Genomic DNA, 17,824 nt, shown 5'->3' with positions numbered 1-17,824 from the left:
ATAACCTCGAGCTTTTTCCATACAATTGGTAAGATAAGTAAGACAAGACATGACGAGCCATCTTTTCTGTTGACTGGCATCAGACTTCACACCTGAAATCGAAAATACTGCTTCCTACAGTAGCTTGAATTTGGTATGCTCTCGTTAATTTCTCATTGCTAAGTTTACATAACAAGACTTATGCCATGCTGCCTTGCTTTGCACTAGTTCTTCAGTTGTAATATCATTACTGAACATTAGGACAACTAGCAAAGTTCCAAGCAAATGAGAAATGAGTTGTATACTACTAACAGGTCCTGTCTCCTTTTCGTATTGAGTTGGCATGTCAGTGATTCCTTTGTCTTTTGCTGACAGATCAGACACATACTCCAATCCATATTTAAAACTTTAGTTTAACTACATCTGTTTATTTAACAGCACTTAATGTCAACATACAGATTGGTTATTTATCTTAGAAAGTACTCAAAATCTCAATCCCACAAGCAAAAGGTAGTTGTCAATGGTAACCATATGTGTGAATGCTTTACTACAACTGGTTTTTACCATTGTGTAATATAATATTGATGCTATGATGAGAAAACGCATGGGAACACATGTATGACTTCATGTTAACTTGATTTCATTACATCAAGTACTTTAAATGCATAAACAAATGGGAAACCATAAAAATACAATCTGGTTCCTATCAAAAATTGAAAGGTGATAGGGTAGACAACATTTGGAGAAAGTTTGGTGCTTTTGTCCAGAATGTCCACATCCACTCAAAATTTGCCATTAAGCTGCCCTACTAGCTGAACTCTCTGCAGAGTAACTTGTATGTAGCTGAACTCCCTACAGTTTAGCTGTACTCCCTGCAGGTATTCTATCTGAACTTTCTACAGATTGACTATTTTCTAGCTCACTTCTCTACAGTGTGGATTTTCTGTAGCTGAACTCTCTCCAGAGTGACTTCTTATGTGGATGAACTCTCTATATGTGACCGGGCCTGCAAAGATAGGGCATGTGGGCACAAAGTACAACCCGCCACATAACATCTCATATCTCAGTACTGGCATAGAATATTTCGTTCTGTGACTTGTATTTTAACGCCAATTACATGTTGAATAAGTGCTGAAAGTTTCATGGTCAAGCAATAATGGAATACAAAGTTATGACAACCCTATAGGGAGTTAAGCTGCAAAAAATCCACCCTGTAGAGAGATCAGGTAAAAACAAGTCACCATTTAGAGAGTTCAACTACATTATACATAGGTCACCATGTAGAAAATTATAAGTCACCCTGTAGAGAGTTCAGCTACAACAAGTCCCCTTTTAGAGAATTCAGCTACATTATAAGTCACCCTGTAGATTCAGCTATCAACAACTCACCCTGTAGGGGGCTCAGCTACAAACAAGTCACCCTGTAGAAAATTCAGCTACAACAAGTCACCCTGTAGAGAGTTCAACTACATAAGAAATCGCCTTGTAGAGGGTTCAGATACTAGCTAGTGAGAGTTCAGCCACAACAAGTCACCTTGTATGGAGTTCAGCTACAAACAGTCCACCATGTAGAGAGTTCAGCTACAGTGTAGAAATAATCTACCCTGTAGAGAGATCAGCTAAAAACAAGTCACCCTCTAGAGAGTTCAGCTAGAAACAAGTCGCCCTGTAGAGGGTTCAGTTACAAACATGTTACCCTATTGAGAGTTCAGCTACCACCCTATAGAGAGTTCAGCTACAAAAAAGTCATCCTGTAGCAAATTCAGCTACAACAAATCACCCTGTAGAACATAAGAAGTCACCCTGTTCTAGTTCAGCTACAAACATGTGACCCTGAACTCTCTATAGGATAATTTCTTGTGAAGAGAGTTCAACTACACTAGAAATTACCCTATAGAGAGTTCAGCTATATACAAACAAGTGAGAGTTCAGCTACAACAAGGCACCCTGTAGAGAGTTCAGCTACAAACAAGTCTCACTGTAGAGAATTCAGCTACATGAGTAGTCATCCTGTAGAGAGTTCAGCTACAAACACAATAACCTATATGAAAGAGTTCATGTATTATTATACAATATTAATTTATTGAATTGAAAAGCAAAAATTCAGGAAAAATTCTGCTCTTGATCTCTTCCTTCTTTCTGTAGTAAAGAAAAAGGCAAGTAAAAGGAGTTCCAAAGCTGGCCATAGCTTGGCTTTGGAGTATACAAACACAAAAAGAAGTGATATCCAAACAATAAAACCAAGTTGTGAAAAAGGGTGTGGCTTTCCCAAAAATCAACGTAAAAAGATGTGAAATCCAAGGTGACAGGCAAGAAATGGCTGTGATTGTAGAATAATGACAATTTTTTTACAATTCAAGTGAATTTGGTAGCACCTGCTCTTGGAACTGAAATAACCTAAATCATCGTTATTAAAATTTTAGCCTTTAATCTACCATCACAGCCATTTATTGGCTGCCACTTGGATTTCACTTCTGTTTTTACCCTGGTGTTTTAGGAAAGATCACACCTTTTTTCACAGGTTGATTGTTTTTGTTTAGCTCATACTTATCACTAAAGGTTACGGTATAGTCGTAGTCAGTCAATCAAAATTTTGAATGTTCATAGATGTTAATTTAATTACTTAATAAATTTTATTGTAACACAATAAAAGTAGTCCAAAATACTATCTAATACTAAAACAAGTTGCCCTTGAAGAGGCAACTGTCAAAAGTGCACTTATTTAGTGGCAGAAGCCACTGATTTACTGTCTTTTCAAACTCTTTCACTGACAAAGACAAACAGGCCTTCCCGGCCTGCTCCACTGCCAAAAAATGAATATATAGCTATTGTATTACAATCAGAAAAAATATGACTCTGAGACAAGAAATACCACCAGACAAAGCATACGTACAAATCAATATTTATATTATTTATGTTGGTCTATATATCCAACTAAATTAAATGCAAACTGTTTCGTTGATTTCACTGACAGTAACCATGAAATATGACTGGATTTGCAAAAAGGTACCTTTAACATGCACAAAATCTGGGGAGTTAGTAAAATTTAAAATGCGGAATATGGAATAACGGAACTGCGGAATAAGCAAAACTCATCTTATGCAGATTGTACAATTACTTATATACTCTATAGTAATCGTACTTTATTTACCTTGTAACAGCTCTGCATGGCATGCCACAGCAATGGATAAACAGCTGCAGATGGGCGAGCATTAAATAGGACGAGCACACAACCAATCATCCTAGAACGATCTACATTTGCTAAACTTACTATATATACTTCTTCATTGATATTGCTACAAAACACTAAAACCTAACTCTATTCTTAGGTCAAACTAGCTGGCCTTCACAGGCATCTGGCCGAATTTATTACAGCATAGATTACAGTCACACTATCGAGTTAGAGGAGTGTAGTGGTTGTGTGTTGTCTTTAAATGGATTACAAAACTCTTCAGGTTTGAATCAACAGTATATATAAGCAAGTTTAGTGAATGTAGATCGTTCTAGGGTGATTGGTTGTGTGCTTGTCCTATTAATGCTCACCCAGCTGTTGTTTATGACCATTACCGTGGCGTGCCATGCAGAGCTCTTACAAGGTAAATAAAGTACATTTACTATAGAGTTTATAACTAGTTGTACAATCTGCAAAAGATAAGTTTTGTTTATTCTGTTATTCCGCAATTCCGTAATTCTGTATTCTGCTTTTTACAAACTCCCCAAAATCTGACCCATTTTTTAACTTGGAAGCTTCATAACTTTTTAACCATTGCATACAATTGCCTGAAATTTTCCATGAGTGCAGCTTACGTATCTGGCTTCATTTAGTCAATAATAAGGAGTTAAGTGTTACATCATTTTGTTTGCTGGCATGTACAACGTAGGGAGCTAGTAAAAGGCAGAATACGAAATTACGGAATTGCGGAATAACAGAATAAGCAAAACTTATCTTTTGCAGATTGTACAACTAGTTATATACTCTATAGTAAACGTACTTTATTTACCTTGTAATAGCTCTGCATGGCACGTCACGGTAATGGTCATAAACAACAGCTGGGTGAGCATTAATAGGACAAGCACACAACTAATCAGCCTAGAACGATCTACATTCACTAAACTTGCTTATATATACTGTTGATTCAAACCTGAAGAGTTTTGTAATCCATTTAAAGACAACACACAACCACTGCAGGGGCGGATCTAGGATTTATAAGGGGGGGGGGCTAATTCAAGGTATTAATCTCTTGGGTAGAGGTGTGCAAAGCACACTTCCCAGCATGAAAAGCATGCTGGAACTAGGGGGGGTCTGGGGGCATGCCCCTCCAGGAAAATTTTGAAAAATTAATGCTAAAATACTGCAATTTGGAGACATTTCTACGTAAAATTCATAATAATTATGTGACCGGATTTGCGAAAACCCTACATAATGGCGCAAGCCTAAATTTTCAGTATAGGCTATTGATTGCAAATGGGTAAAATATTTGCGTAAATGAAAAAAAATTCGTAAAATGTTTAAACGGTTAGTTTTTTTGTGAAGAAGGGGTATAATGATAAAAACATAGATATCATCTTATTCGCCTACTCAAGGGGAGTTCGAAAATTTTTGTTTCGTAGCAGTAGCTTAAAGGATACGTGAGTTATGGGCGTTTGTTTACGTCACGTCGAAGCGATCGTACGCGATCGATTTTGCTTCACTGAATTCGTCTCTATATGTAGTGAAGAAAGGTGGTAGGTGGAAAAACCTACCACGTAATGGATTCTCCTATTCATGGCGAACACGATGGCGCAAGTTACAACTCTGTACTGCATTGCGTTCGTAAGTTACAATCGTTTCTGTAAGCAGCTGTAATATATTTTCCCAATAGTCTACTTGCTGTACAAATCGATCTTTCTGTTGCTGCTACTTTGTAGGGCTGTAACTCCAAAAATTGTTGGCATACAAGGCTGAAACTTGGCCAGAGCATACACTCGGCAAAGTAGATTATAAATGTGACTGGTTTTGGAAAAACGATCCAAATCGCACATTAGAAGTTTCGAGATAAACGGTTTTAAAGAATTGAAGCCAGCATAACTCTCCAAGGATAGCAAGCACGCGTATGAAATTTACACAAAAGATGCATCAATCTGTTACCTTTCAAGCCACTTGCAGTACTTGTAGCTGCTTGTACAGTTTCCCGCCAAATAAGATAGAAAATCTGAGCAGTTGGACGAGCGAAGTAGTATCACGAGTGCTCACAAAGGGGTGGAGGCTGGGGGTGGCGGGGAGGGCAAAAGATAGGCCTCAAAATGGAGGCAGACCACGATTGGAGTCCAGACACGAGATTACAGGGCTGTGCTGGCTCCTTAGTGGCTGATATGTAGCAAAATCTACAGAGAACACATCTGGCCAACATTATAAGGCTGTCCACCAGTAAACCACTGATTCTTGCCAAGCCAGGTCCTTCACAAGGCCTGAAACCACCACTTGGGCACTCCACACCACCCAGAAAAGACGTCTATTAAAACCAGCCTCGTGTAGTTTGAGTAGTGCTGAGGGTCAAAACTTGTAGTACGATAGTGTAGCTATCCACTGGTGGTGTTAGTTTGATTTTGCCTGATGTGCGATTTGGTTCGGTTCTGTAAAATCTGGTCACAAATATTCAATAATAAAGGATTTGAAAAATGCACCATTATGTCGGGTTTTCGCAGATCCGGTCATATATTTTCTGCCTGTAGATATTTTATATACTGCCTTTAGATTATAGCTAGGTATGGCTCTCTGAAGCATTTTACTAATGGAAAAGTTTGGGTAGGTACAGACAACGAAGTACATGATGCACCCCTCTCACAATTGCACAACACTGAATATGTGCATGTTACGCTGTGAAAAAAGAGGGATATAAGATAGTATTTCCAGTGGCTTATTGAATACAAAAAAGCTTGGTATAACCTGTATTATACTAACAGTCTCTTGTAAGGCTTTAGTTAATGTGTTAAACATACTGAAACCATATATGTGGTGGTATAGTGTGGGTATTATATTTGATATAAGCTATTTCAGGTAATGTAGTAAATAAACTGAAACCATATACGTAATAGTATAGTATGCATTATACTAAAGTATAACATGAGTATAATACAGGGTTTATATTAAGGCTTATTTGTATTCAATAAGCCACTGGAAATACCATCTTATATCCCACCTTTTTCACAGTGATAGAATAAGAATGTTGAAAGTGGAAAATTTTGAAATTTGAATAATACAAGAATGAATCTGAGAGCATTTTCAATGGTAATTGTGTACCTGAATTAAGTATTGTCATACATATTAACTACACAAATAGATGAATGAAGCCCTTTAAACAGATCAATGCACTTCATTGTATGTATAGGCGCAGGCAGATTTGGAAAAAATTCCATAACAGAACCAACTACATGTTTCCAGTGAATGTTCTATTAGAGTAGTTAGCTGACTGCTCTATTAGAGTATCTCGATCTTGTACACCTCCAATCCAATGCTGATCCAGGTCCTTGTTGCATAAACTTTAGCATAAATCCACTGATAATACCTTGGAAAGATGTTTATAAGGTGGTTTTATGAGTATTTGTATTATTAGTGATCATATAATTATGCTAAGACAAAATTTCATTATAATACTCAGCATATTGAACAAGTAAAGCCTAAATATGAAGGGGGGGGGGGAGCTTCAGCCCCCAAAGCCCCCCCCGCACTGCACTCCACTAACTCGATAGTGTGACTGTAATCTATGCTGTAATAAATTCGGCCAGATGCCTGTGAAGGCCAGCTAGTTTGACCTAAGAATAGAACTAGGTTTTAGTGTTTTGTAGCAATATCAATGAAGAAGTATAATATTATATAGTAAGTTTAGTGAATGTAGATCGTTCTAGGATGATTGGTTGCATGCTCATCCTATTTAATGCTCACCCACCTGCTGTATTCCATCACCGTGGCATGCCATGCAGAGCTGTTACAAAGTAAATAAAGTACAATTACTATAGAGTATATAAGTATTTGTACAATCTGTAAACGATGAGTTTTGCTTATTCCATTATTCCGCAATTCCGTTATTCTGTATTTTGCGTTTTACTAACTCCTGTAAAACGTGTGGAAACGGTACCTTTTCAAAAATATAGTCACAAATTTTGTTGTAATATGCACATTTAGCTTTACTTACATTACTATCCTTATAGTTCAGTAAAACAGTCTCATGTGGGTGACTAGTTTGTTTTCCGTCTTGCCAATGTAGATTGTATACTATATTCATCTCTTCATATCTTTTTATTATCTCCAATGCTTCATCGTTGTTTGCAACATCAGCTACTAAATGTTTCAACCATGATAATTCAACTTGGCTTATATATCCATTGCTCTCAAGTGCATCAATTAAATCTGAAAAACTCAATGCATTTTCATAAACATTTCTGTCAATTTTTCTTTCATGAGTTTGCATATCCTTGCAATGATCTAAATATTGTTTAAACTTGTTTGTATCAATTTTAGAGTTACTTATTATTTCAGTGACATCGGTGATCATCAAGGCATATTGTTTTTCAGCTTCATCTACATTACTTGATGATTTATTAAGCTCAGCAAAATTATTGTCCTCATCCAATAGTATATTTGAAATCAAAGTTAACTTGTCAAGAAGTGGAGGAATATTTACTGCATGTAGAAGAGCTGAAACTGATGAATTGTTTCTTTGCTTATGCCAGCATATCAACATTTTACAGCAGCAAAATACTTCCTTAGAAGAAACTTCTACTTTGCAGGCAGCTTCCCAGATACTGTTCAGTGTTTCGTCTAGTATTTTTAGCCTGGTTCCAATGATATACCAGTGATTTTGTATAAAAGGAACAATGTTCAGTAAACAAGCAATATCCGGCAGATTGTTGCAATCATTCAGGTCTAAAGTACAATAAAATTCTCTAACAGCTGTTAATATATAGTATCATGGTGTATAATTGCATACTTAATTACTTCAAACCGATAAGGCTCCTAGACTAAGTGTATGTGAAGCAAAGAAATAATTCATGTTGAAGTTGTTATACATGCAACAAAATATTATTTATTAGAGACATTGGAGTATATGTGTATGACGAAAAGTCACTTTTACAAGTTAAACAAGCTCTGCTTGCCAATCAAAGTGAGAATTTTCTCACATATATCCAGATTTATTCACAATTATATATCTATAGCATACATCCCATGATTAATAATATAATAACAGGCACAAGGATTTTGACATTTGAGTAGGGATCATAGTAAAAAAGCACTGAAACACTAGACTAGGGTCTCCTATAGATACACCTGCCAGTTAATCATTATATACTTCAGTCATATGGTGATTCAAAACAATTGTAATGTTTAATCAATGTGCATCAATATGACTGTATTATCTCTTGCTTTTAATCTGTACTTTTATCTTTATGACCAATACTTAGGGACCCGCCGATTATGCTCATTATTTTACCCATTATGCTATGCTGCACTGATCAAAATTTTGCCTATTATGCTTAAATTAATGTTCAGTATTTACCTATTATGCTCAGATTATGCTCAATATTTATACCTACGTTCCTAGTAAATTTGCACTTTATGGGAAAACAGTAAGTTGCTGAAGCACAGACTCTAAATCCTTGCTTGTCAAATTGCATGTCACAGAAAAGATCGATATACTCTAATAGAACAGTCAGCTACCTGATTATTCTTTGATTGTTCTATTTGAGTATATCGATCTTTTTTCTGTGATATGTATTTTGATAAGAAAGAATTATGGTAATGCACAAGTGTTCTGCCTATTATGCTAGCATTATGCTCAATGCTTTCAGGCACCTATTATGCTCATTATTATGCCGGCATAATCGGCGGGTCCCTACCAATACTCCAATTTAAATAACTTACTATTATGCTCTTCACAATAATATGATAAACCTATAACTGTCAGTTTTCTGTTAAAGCATACCACAGACTGAAAATGGGACTGTATTATGTAGCCAGCTTATTATGTATATTCACTTGGCAACTACATTATGCGACCAGATCTGCTAGGGCACCCACATGTTTACATAAGCCCAAATGTACAGTGTAAAGCATTAAAAATGTTTATATTTTATAGATGCTTAAGTACCTGTTTTGCTACAAAGATATAAGTTTATGGCAAAAACTACGGTTATCTTGATTGCCAAAACAGGAGGAAAATTTGAAAATATTTTGTGCCACTGCTCACAAGATGATACAAGAATAAATGTCACATCGAATGCACAATTCAATATCCTCTTTTTCCCACCTTCAGGAAAGTTCTTTCAAATACAGCTTACCCAGTAATGGATTTGCCTGTTTATGGTTAATATGAAGGTGCAAGTTACAAACTATAGCCTTAAACGAGAGTTCAGCTTCAAAAAAGTCACTTTTTCTCTAGAGAGTTTAACTACAAACAAGTCACCCTGTAACAAATAAGTCACCCATTCGTCTACATAGTTACTCACTAGAGAGTTCAGCTATAAAAAGTCATAATACAGCATTTATAGACTACCGATTGACTAGGTTGTCAAATTAGCCTGGGATTTTTTCTCTATTATTATTCATTCTGATATCCTGTGTTTACAGGTTTTAGCCTAGAGAGCTCAGTTACAAACCAATTAGCCTGTGAAGAGCTCAGCTACAAACAAGTCACCCTGTAAAAAAGCCACAATGTAGAGACCTCAGTTACAAACAGATCAACCTGTGGAGAATTCAGTAACAAACAAGTCACCTTCTATAGAGTTCAGCCACAAACAAATCACCCTGTAGAGAGTTCAGATACAAACCAATCACCCAGTGGAGAATTCAGCTAAAAAAGCCACGATGTAGAGAGAGTTCAGCAACAACCAAATCACCCTGTAGGCAGTAGAGACTTCAGCTATGAAAAAGTCACCCAGTAGAGAGTACAGCTACAAATAAATCACCCTGTAGAGTGTTCAGCTACAAATATATCACGCTGTGCCACAAACAAATCACCATGTAGAGAGTTCAGCTAAAACAAGTCACCCTGCAAAGAATCCAGCTACAAACAAATCACTTGTAAAGAGTTCAGCTCCAACAAATCAACCCTATAGAGAGTCTAGTTACATTGGAAGTCACTCTGCAAGTTACCTTGTAGTTATAGAGATTTCTGATACAAGTGAGCCAATTAAGCTGTAGATGTAATAGTACAGTATTATTTTGTTAAATGCATCATTATAATATAAGCAAAACACAAAACAATTCTGGTCTTGATTTCTTCCTTCACTAAAGAAAAAAAGACAAGTAAAAGAAGCTCCAAAACTGGCTTTGGAGTATATTATTATAAAAAAGTGACATATATTACAAAACAGCCAAGCTGTGAAAAAAGAGTGTGGCCCCCAAAATTCCATGGTGAAAAGATGTGAAATTCAAAATGGCAGCCAAGAAATGGCTGTGATGGAAGGTTAATGGCAAAAATTTTTAAATGACAATTCAGGTAAATTTGGTTCGAATCCTAATGAAACTCAGAGAAGGCAACACAAATTCACCATAAATTTATTATGAACCCTTGTTAATACATGGTACTGCTGTACGACATCAGGTATGGTCAAATTCCAAAAGTGGATGCTTTTTGATCTCACATTTTCATCCAAAAATGGATGATTATTATACTGGAACAAAATTCATCCAAAAGTGGATGATTATTGCTCATTTCTCTATAATTATTATTATAGTGATGAATTTATACAACAATCATCCAAAATTGGATGTTTCTTATCGTCCAAAAGTGGAATGTATTTGTTGCCATCCAAAATTGGACATTTTTTGTCTTCCAATATTGGAATGTATTTATTGCCATCCAAAATTGGATGTTCCTTGTCTTGGGTTGGTATTCCCCCAGTATTCAACTTTAGGGGATGCATCTAGTAGTTGTCACAATAATTCAACTTTATTAATAGGGGATGCATCTAGTTGCCCCGAGGATTCAAATATATTTTAGGGGATGCATCTAGTAGTTGCTCGTAGCATTCAACTTTAGGGGATGTGTCTAGTAGTTGCCCCAAGCATTCCACTTTAGGGGACACAAAAGTAGTAATAGTGTTAGGGTCAAGTTCTGCTTTGGTTTCTTCTTCACCAATAAACATCGGATGGTAACAAATGCATTCCAATATTGGAAGACAAGAAACATCCAATTTTGGATGGGAACAAATACATTCCACCTTTGGATGACAAGAAACATCAAATATTGGATGATTATTGTATAAATTCCTCACTATAAAGAGAAATGAGCAATCATCATCTGCTTATGGATGAATTTTGCTCAAGTACAATAATCATCCAATTTTGGATGAAAATATAAGGTCAAAAAACATCCAAATGTGGAAATGAAACATACCTCACTACATATATGATTCTTTGTGAAAAAACCAGAATACCACACTCCATATGCATAATATTCTGAAGTTTCCACTTTTGGAAAAGCATTTAGACTGCACCATATTCTTAGAGTTTTGGACTTTTTAATTAGCCTGTTTGTTTTGTGACATGTTTTACCATGTTTTTTCTGTGTGTCTATTTTTGCTGTGTTTTGTATTCAGTTGTGTATATGTAACTAGGGATGTATCTTAATACTCACAGTCTTTTATTTGGATATAAGCTAGTTATATCACAGCAGTCATAGAATATAATAGTTATTAACACGCATCCTTGGCTTAACTTCGGACTTGACTAATCAAGACATAGGGTAGTGTGTCGTGCAGCTTAAGAAGCCGGCACACCACACCGTGAGTTTAATTATTGACAGGAAAAAAGAAAGTATCATTTTCTCGCATATGTTGCTCCGTGATTTCTTATCCAATTGGAACAAAATTTGCTACAGACGTGCCTGCCAGCTGGTAGGGGAGTCTACACACAAAATTTAAAGAAAATCCCTCTAGTCATTTCTGGCCAATATTTCAATGTTTTCTTTGTTTTTTTCTTCTACTTTTTTCACACACTGAAAATTCTGCCATAAAACACAAATACACATGTATTCCAATAAGCCTGAAATTTGGTACAGTCAAAGAGCTGATTAAAGTTAATCTCATTACCAATATTGGTGGGAATTCGACGAACAATCATGGAGTTATGACTGATTATTTGCGTAAAATAAGATCAAACTTCTGTCACACCCATAGGGTAAACGGATGAGTTGAAAATTGCTATGTTGATGGAGTGACCATCGTAGCATGCCTTTTTATTGTTTGAAAGGAATCAAGGTAAAGTCCATGGAGATATGACACAAAACCCAACCTGTGTCACAATTAAGTAATCAAGTTTAATGAATAAAAAAAACCTACGTACCAGGCAAACCGCTGAGAAGAGTGAGCTAAAAACCAGTATGTAGATGGAATAATCTCATAGAAAGGCCTTGCAGTAGTTATGCTTAAATAGAGTAACTTACTAATGATGCTGAATGCACTAATAAGTTTACTGTGCTATTAGAGTATCTTAATCACGTACTTGCTACAAGTAGTTGGATTTTGTATTATAACTCAATGACTTTTAGTCCAATTCTTCTATAATTATGGTTTCATATTCAGAGTTTGCATAAACATGTAATACTGATACTGCATTTTGATAGACAATACTGCACATTTGGTGTTTAATACCTTACTGGACAACACGGCAGTTACAGTGTATTGCTCGAGCAATAACTAACATACAATTCCATTGAATTCTTTGAAGTATGGCTTCACTGGGATATAATTTTACTGTGCTAACTTCAACCTTTGGTCTTAAAATATTTTCATAATTCTTATGCTCAATACAATATAAATTGTTAGTACCTTCTGAATTTGAGCTTGATGCATCAAAGTTATGCTTCTCTTTTAGCTGCAGAAAAGAAGTATTTGATGAATGTTTTTAGTACTTTGTACCTTATAAGTCACAACAAATAAAATGCATTGTTGATGTAGGCATAGTACACAAGGCTATTTTAGGAACACCATATACACGTAGCACATGTGTGTATATCCAAGTTATCATCCCTGCCCATACTTACATGAGCAGTTGGTACAAAATGACACAAATGTATACATGTACATGTATGTATGCATGTGGATTTTAAAGTATAATTGGAGCTAAATAATATAAGCTTAGTAATTAGTTTACTTATGTAACACTTTTGCATGGGCAGATCAAATAAATTTTTGATATATGTAATAGTTAGACACTCGCAATAGGTGTCTTCGAGGATTTAAAAACTTGAATTGACGTCAATAATTACTGAGGTGCAGCCAAGGTAATTATTGATGTCACTGGTGGTTTTTAAATCCTCGAAGATGCCTATTGTGAGTGTATAAGTGTTTTAGACAATGGCATAGAAGCAGTGAGTTAGTATAGAGAGTTCTCATTGTAAACATTGAGGGTATTTCAGCGAGCAAAAGATGTGAGGTTGCACAAACCATGGAGCGTGAATAACTGAAGGTTTGTAGATACGTGTGAATGGTTGTGAATGGGAATAGCCGGTGCCAGCATAGCTGTCTTGGTCTACAGAGCATGCTTTAACATGGCGAAGGCCACAAACTGAATTAAAGGCTTTTTGATTAATTAGTTACCATAATGGTCTATAAATCCACTGAGCTACCAACGATAACAGCATACCTGTGTGCAATTTCTTATAATCTGCTCGCAATCGCTTGGTGTTTCCTGATGTGCAAAATACTATTTGTCCACAAAAGGCTAATTGCATTACTGTGGGCCACATTGTGGCCAAATTGTGGTTGTGAACAACTGTTGGGTGTAACACCTGATAGCAGGTTTTTTTGCAAATAAGAGACCTCCACACATCAAACAAAACACTGCATACCTTTGTCTAAATATTTGATATTAGCTACCTTGTGGTGAGGGAATATTTATGGTTTTAGTTATAGAGCTGTCTTACTACTGAATATAGTAATAAACAGTGCATAAACCTATAATATTATGGGCAAGATTAACTTTACAATGCGCTTTTCGAAGGTCTTCTGTGGCTTGCAATTGAAACAAAGTGGATCCCACAATCAAAATTGCCTTGTTTCCCTACTTTTTCTATGATCTCGAATCGACCTTTAAATTCTTAAGTTTCCCTTATATTTGTTTGTTTACTTTTTGCTTCACTTTCACAGTGTTACAATTGAAGAACAGTAGGAGAAGTGCCTCTGCAATCAATCCAGTCACCATGGAAATATGGACAATTTCCATTCTAAAAATGTAGGTAAGCCATCGTGCTACTTCAAATCAATACCGTGGGCTGTCAGCAAAAAGAAATGTGACACAAAGGAGGACAAAGGTAGGTCCATGATGCATGCATTGTATGTACTGCGGTATGCCAAAAGGAACCTGTCAGGCTGAAGTGACATCAAAAAATGCAAAAATCAAGCCTGTAGCTTTAGCCATTATCGAGTGATGCTTGTTGGCAGGCAGGCAGGTAGGCCTGAGCCTATTATGCTGGCATTATTTGAAGATTATGGATGGTATTTGTAAAATTTTGTGAGCGGCAAGTCATGGCTGATAGATGCACTGGTCAAAAATTGAAAGCTGTACAACAGAGGAGACTTTACTTCCAGTAAGTCTGAAGCATATCCAAGAGCAGAACAAGTAAAACATGTCTTACAATGAAAAAAACCCCAGAACAAAAATAATGGTGTGACTGAGCATATAAACAGAACTCTCTTTGAGATTGTTAGAATAATGCTGTTTTATGCCAAATTACCACACATTCAAATTCTGGGGTGAAGCTATCTAAACTGCAGCTTACCTGCATAACCATCAAAGCAGACCTCTTTTGTGGACTGGAGGAAAAAAAGTTAACCACCTTGGGTGGCAAGCTATTCTACATGTTCCTAAAGATGAGAGTAGGAAACTAGATGTAAAATCAAAGAAATATATTCTCATGGGTTATGGTACTACTACAAAAGGTTACAGGTTGCATGATCCACTTAAGAAAAAGATGGTGTTTAGTTGAAATGTTATTTTCAATGCACATAAATGTGGACTTGAAATGGTTGACACAACATGAGTCAAAGAAGTATGTGTATCTATAGCGTACTTTGACAAACCAGTAGATATTACCAATCCACTTGATGTTCTGAATGTGAAAGAGACAGGTGGAATTTTATGAACAATGATGTAATGTCATAGATGTCAAGGAACCCAAATCGGTACAAACAAGCCAGAAGTGGCTTGATGCTTTGGAAATGAAATTGGCTCCCTTCACTACACCAACATATGGGAACTTGTAGAACTACCAGAAGATTAAAATTTAAGACTTCATCAGATGGATATATTACCACTGAATTTCTCCATGGAGACTTACAAGAGGAGGTATATATGAAGCATCCTGAGGGGTTTGTGGCACAAGGTCTAGAGAACCTAGTTTATTGACTGAAAAAAGCATTTATGTGCTCAAACAATGTCTTTAGTGTTGTAATCAAGCACTTATGCACAGCTGAAATCAATGGGTTTCAAACAGAGTTCTAATGATCACTGTATTTTTGTCTCCACAGAATATAGTTTGATTATCTATGTTGATGACATTGTTCTAGCTGCAAAATTACAGCAAACGATTGCAAAAGTCAAAGCTTATCTTGGAGAACATTTTGAGTGAAGACATGGAAGAACTCTGCTATTTTCGTGGAGTTAATGTGAAGCAAAATTTTGATACTAGCAAGAGTTGAATTGGTCAGTCATCTTATATTCAGACTGTCTTGCAGAAATTTAGATTAGAAATTTAGAATAGAAAATTACAAACCTACTGCTACACCAGTGGCCACAGAAACAAAGCTATCGAAAGCTACTGAATATTCAGAACTGTGTGATGATGATTTGCACCAATCTGCAGTGGGTATGTTGCTGTATCTTTAAGATGGACCAGAACATTTACTGTTAACGATGATAGATTCAAGCCAACTAAAGAACGTAATTTCATTGGGTTGCATTAAAGTGCATCCTGAGGTATCTGAATGATACAATCAATTATGGACTAGTATGATGAAAGTGACAACAAGATAATAACTGGATATTTAGTAGGGCTGAAGTGATTATGGTTTTATTAGTATTTGAGTACTCTCTATAGTTAAGGATTGAGTACTCATGAATACTAACTACTTGTAGTCATATCCATTTGACATGTTTCATACCAACCTTAATCAGTTTACAGCTTTTCAATGAACACACTGTATTAAAGTATGGATGTTAGTGTCCCTGACAAAAAAAAAAACCAATCAAACTCTGGAGCCTTCATTGTTTCACTTCCCTGATGACAAATACATCATGTGAGCTGGGTCACATGATCCTAACAAGTACTAGAGTACCAATTTTACTATCCGAGTACCAAAATCCCTAACGAGTACTTACTGAGTATTAGTATTTGGTTCAGCCCTAATACTTAGATACTGATTGGACTGCAATTGATTGAAATTTACCTCAGGCTATATGCCTATTTATGGTGAGTGGAGCACCAGTAAATTGAAAAAGTAAGAAGAAGATTAGTGTGTGCTTCACTTTCTACAGCTGAAGGTGAATATGTCGCACTAACGTATGTAGCACAGAAATTCACTCAGTTGAACAAGCTATTCAAAGATCTTCACAATGAACAAACCAAGCCTACTGAGAAAATCCAGCAGCCATACGCATAGTAACTAACTACAATATCACAGCAGGACTAAGTAAATTGATATTTAGTATCACTATGTTCGTGAAAAAGTGCTGTGTAAACAACACTATCAAATTAAACTGATGTTCAACAAATGCGATGCCAACTTGTTTGAAGCTGAACTTGCTACTAGGCGATTTGTTTGTAGCTAAAATCTCTGGTGACACTTTTGTGGCTCACTACAGGGTGACTATTTTGAAGCTGAACTCTCTACTGGGCGATTTATTTGTAGATGAACTCCCTACAGGGTGGCTTTTTATAACTGAATTCTCTACTGGGTGACTTGTAGGTAGCTGAAATTTCTACAGGGTGACTTGTTTATAACTTAACTCTCCACAGGTGTAGATGAACTCTATTTTTGTGGTTGAACTCTTTATTGGTTGATATGTTTGTAGTTGAACTCTCTACAGTGTGACTAGTTTGTAACTGAATTCTACACTGGGTGATTTGTTTCTTGTAGCTGAACTCTACAGGGAGACTTGTTTATAACTGAACTCTCCACATGGGAGCTGAAGTCTCTACTGGGTGACTTATTTGTAGTTGAACTCTCTACAGGATGATTTGTTCGTAGTTGAACCCTCTATGGGGTGACTTGTTTATAGCTGAACTGTTTTCTAGGTGACATTTTGTAACTAAACTCTCTACAGGGTGACTTGTTTGTAGTTGACTTTTTTGTAGCTGAACTGTCTACTGAATGATAGGCTTGAGCCAATTATGCTTTGAAAACTGCCTATAATGCTTTTGAGCAGTGCTCAAAAAATCTAGCCTATTATTCTCAAAATTATGCTCTCAAAATCTAGATTATGCTCGAGTGCTGACTGTTTTATTAGAGTATACCTGCATTTCCTGACTGATGTATTAGAGTAAGTGACTGCTGTATTAGAGTATCTTGATCTTATTTTGATAGTGTGAATAATCAGTAAAGAAGTGGTAAAAATAATAACACTACAAGGTTTTTGATATGAAATGCAGTAATAATGTGCAGTGCGTTCATGTTGTACAGTATTTTTGGCGTGCGCATTGTGCATTTTAATTAAAATTCTTGAAAATCGTCCTATTATGCTGGCATATTCCTTGATGCTTTTGCTAGCCTATTATGCTCGAAATTATGCTGGCTTAATTGGCACAAGCGTACTGAGCGAGAGGCTTGTAGCTGAACTCTCTATTGGTAAATTGAATTCTCTACCAGG

The 17,824-nt window shown here is 36.2% G+C and overlaps 1 protein-coding gene across 1 annotated transcript in view; it reads right to left on the bottom strand.

Moving 5' to 3' along the window:
• LOC136248097 (uncharacterized) overlaps positions 1-17,824 on the bottom strand; it is a 128,744-nt gene that overhangs the window by 36,086 nt on the left and 74,834 nt on the right. Inside the window, exons 11-12 of the mRNA XM_066039911.1 lie at positions 12,787-12,832; positions 7,152-7,882 (exon numbers count right to left, since the gene is read on the bottom strand). Coding sequence (XP_065895983.1) covers positions 7,152-7,882; positions 12,787-12,832 — 777 coding nt within the window. The remainder of the gene's footprint in view (positions 1-7,151; positions 7,883-12,786; positions 12,833-17,824) is intronic.

Source organism: Dysidea avara, chromosome 2 (assembly GCF_963678975.1).
Source record: "Dysidea avara chromosome 2, odDysAvar1.4, whole genome shotgun sequence".
NCBI classification, from domain to species: Eukaryota; Metazoa; Porifera; class Demospongiae; order Dictyoceratida; family Dysideidae; genus Dysidea; species Dysidea avara.
This window is presented reverse-complemented; position numbering and strand designations above follow the sequence as displayed.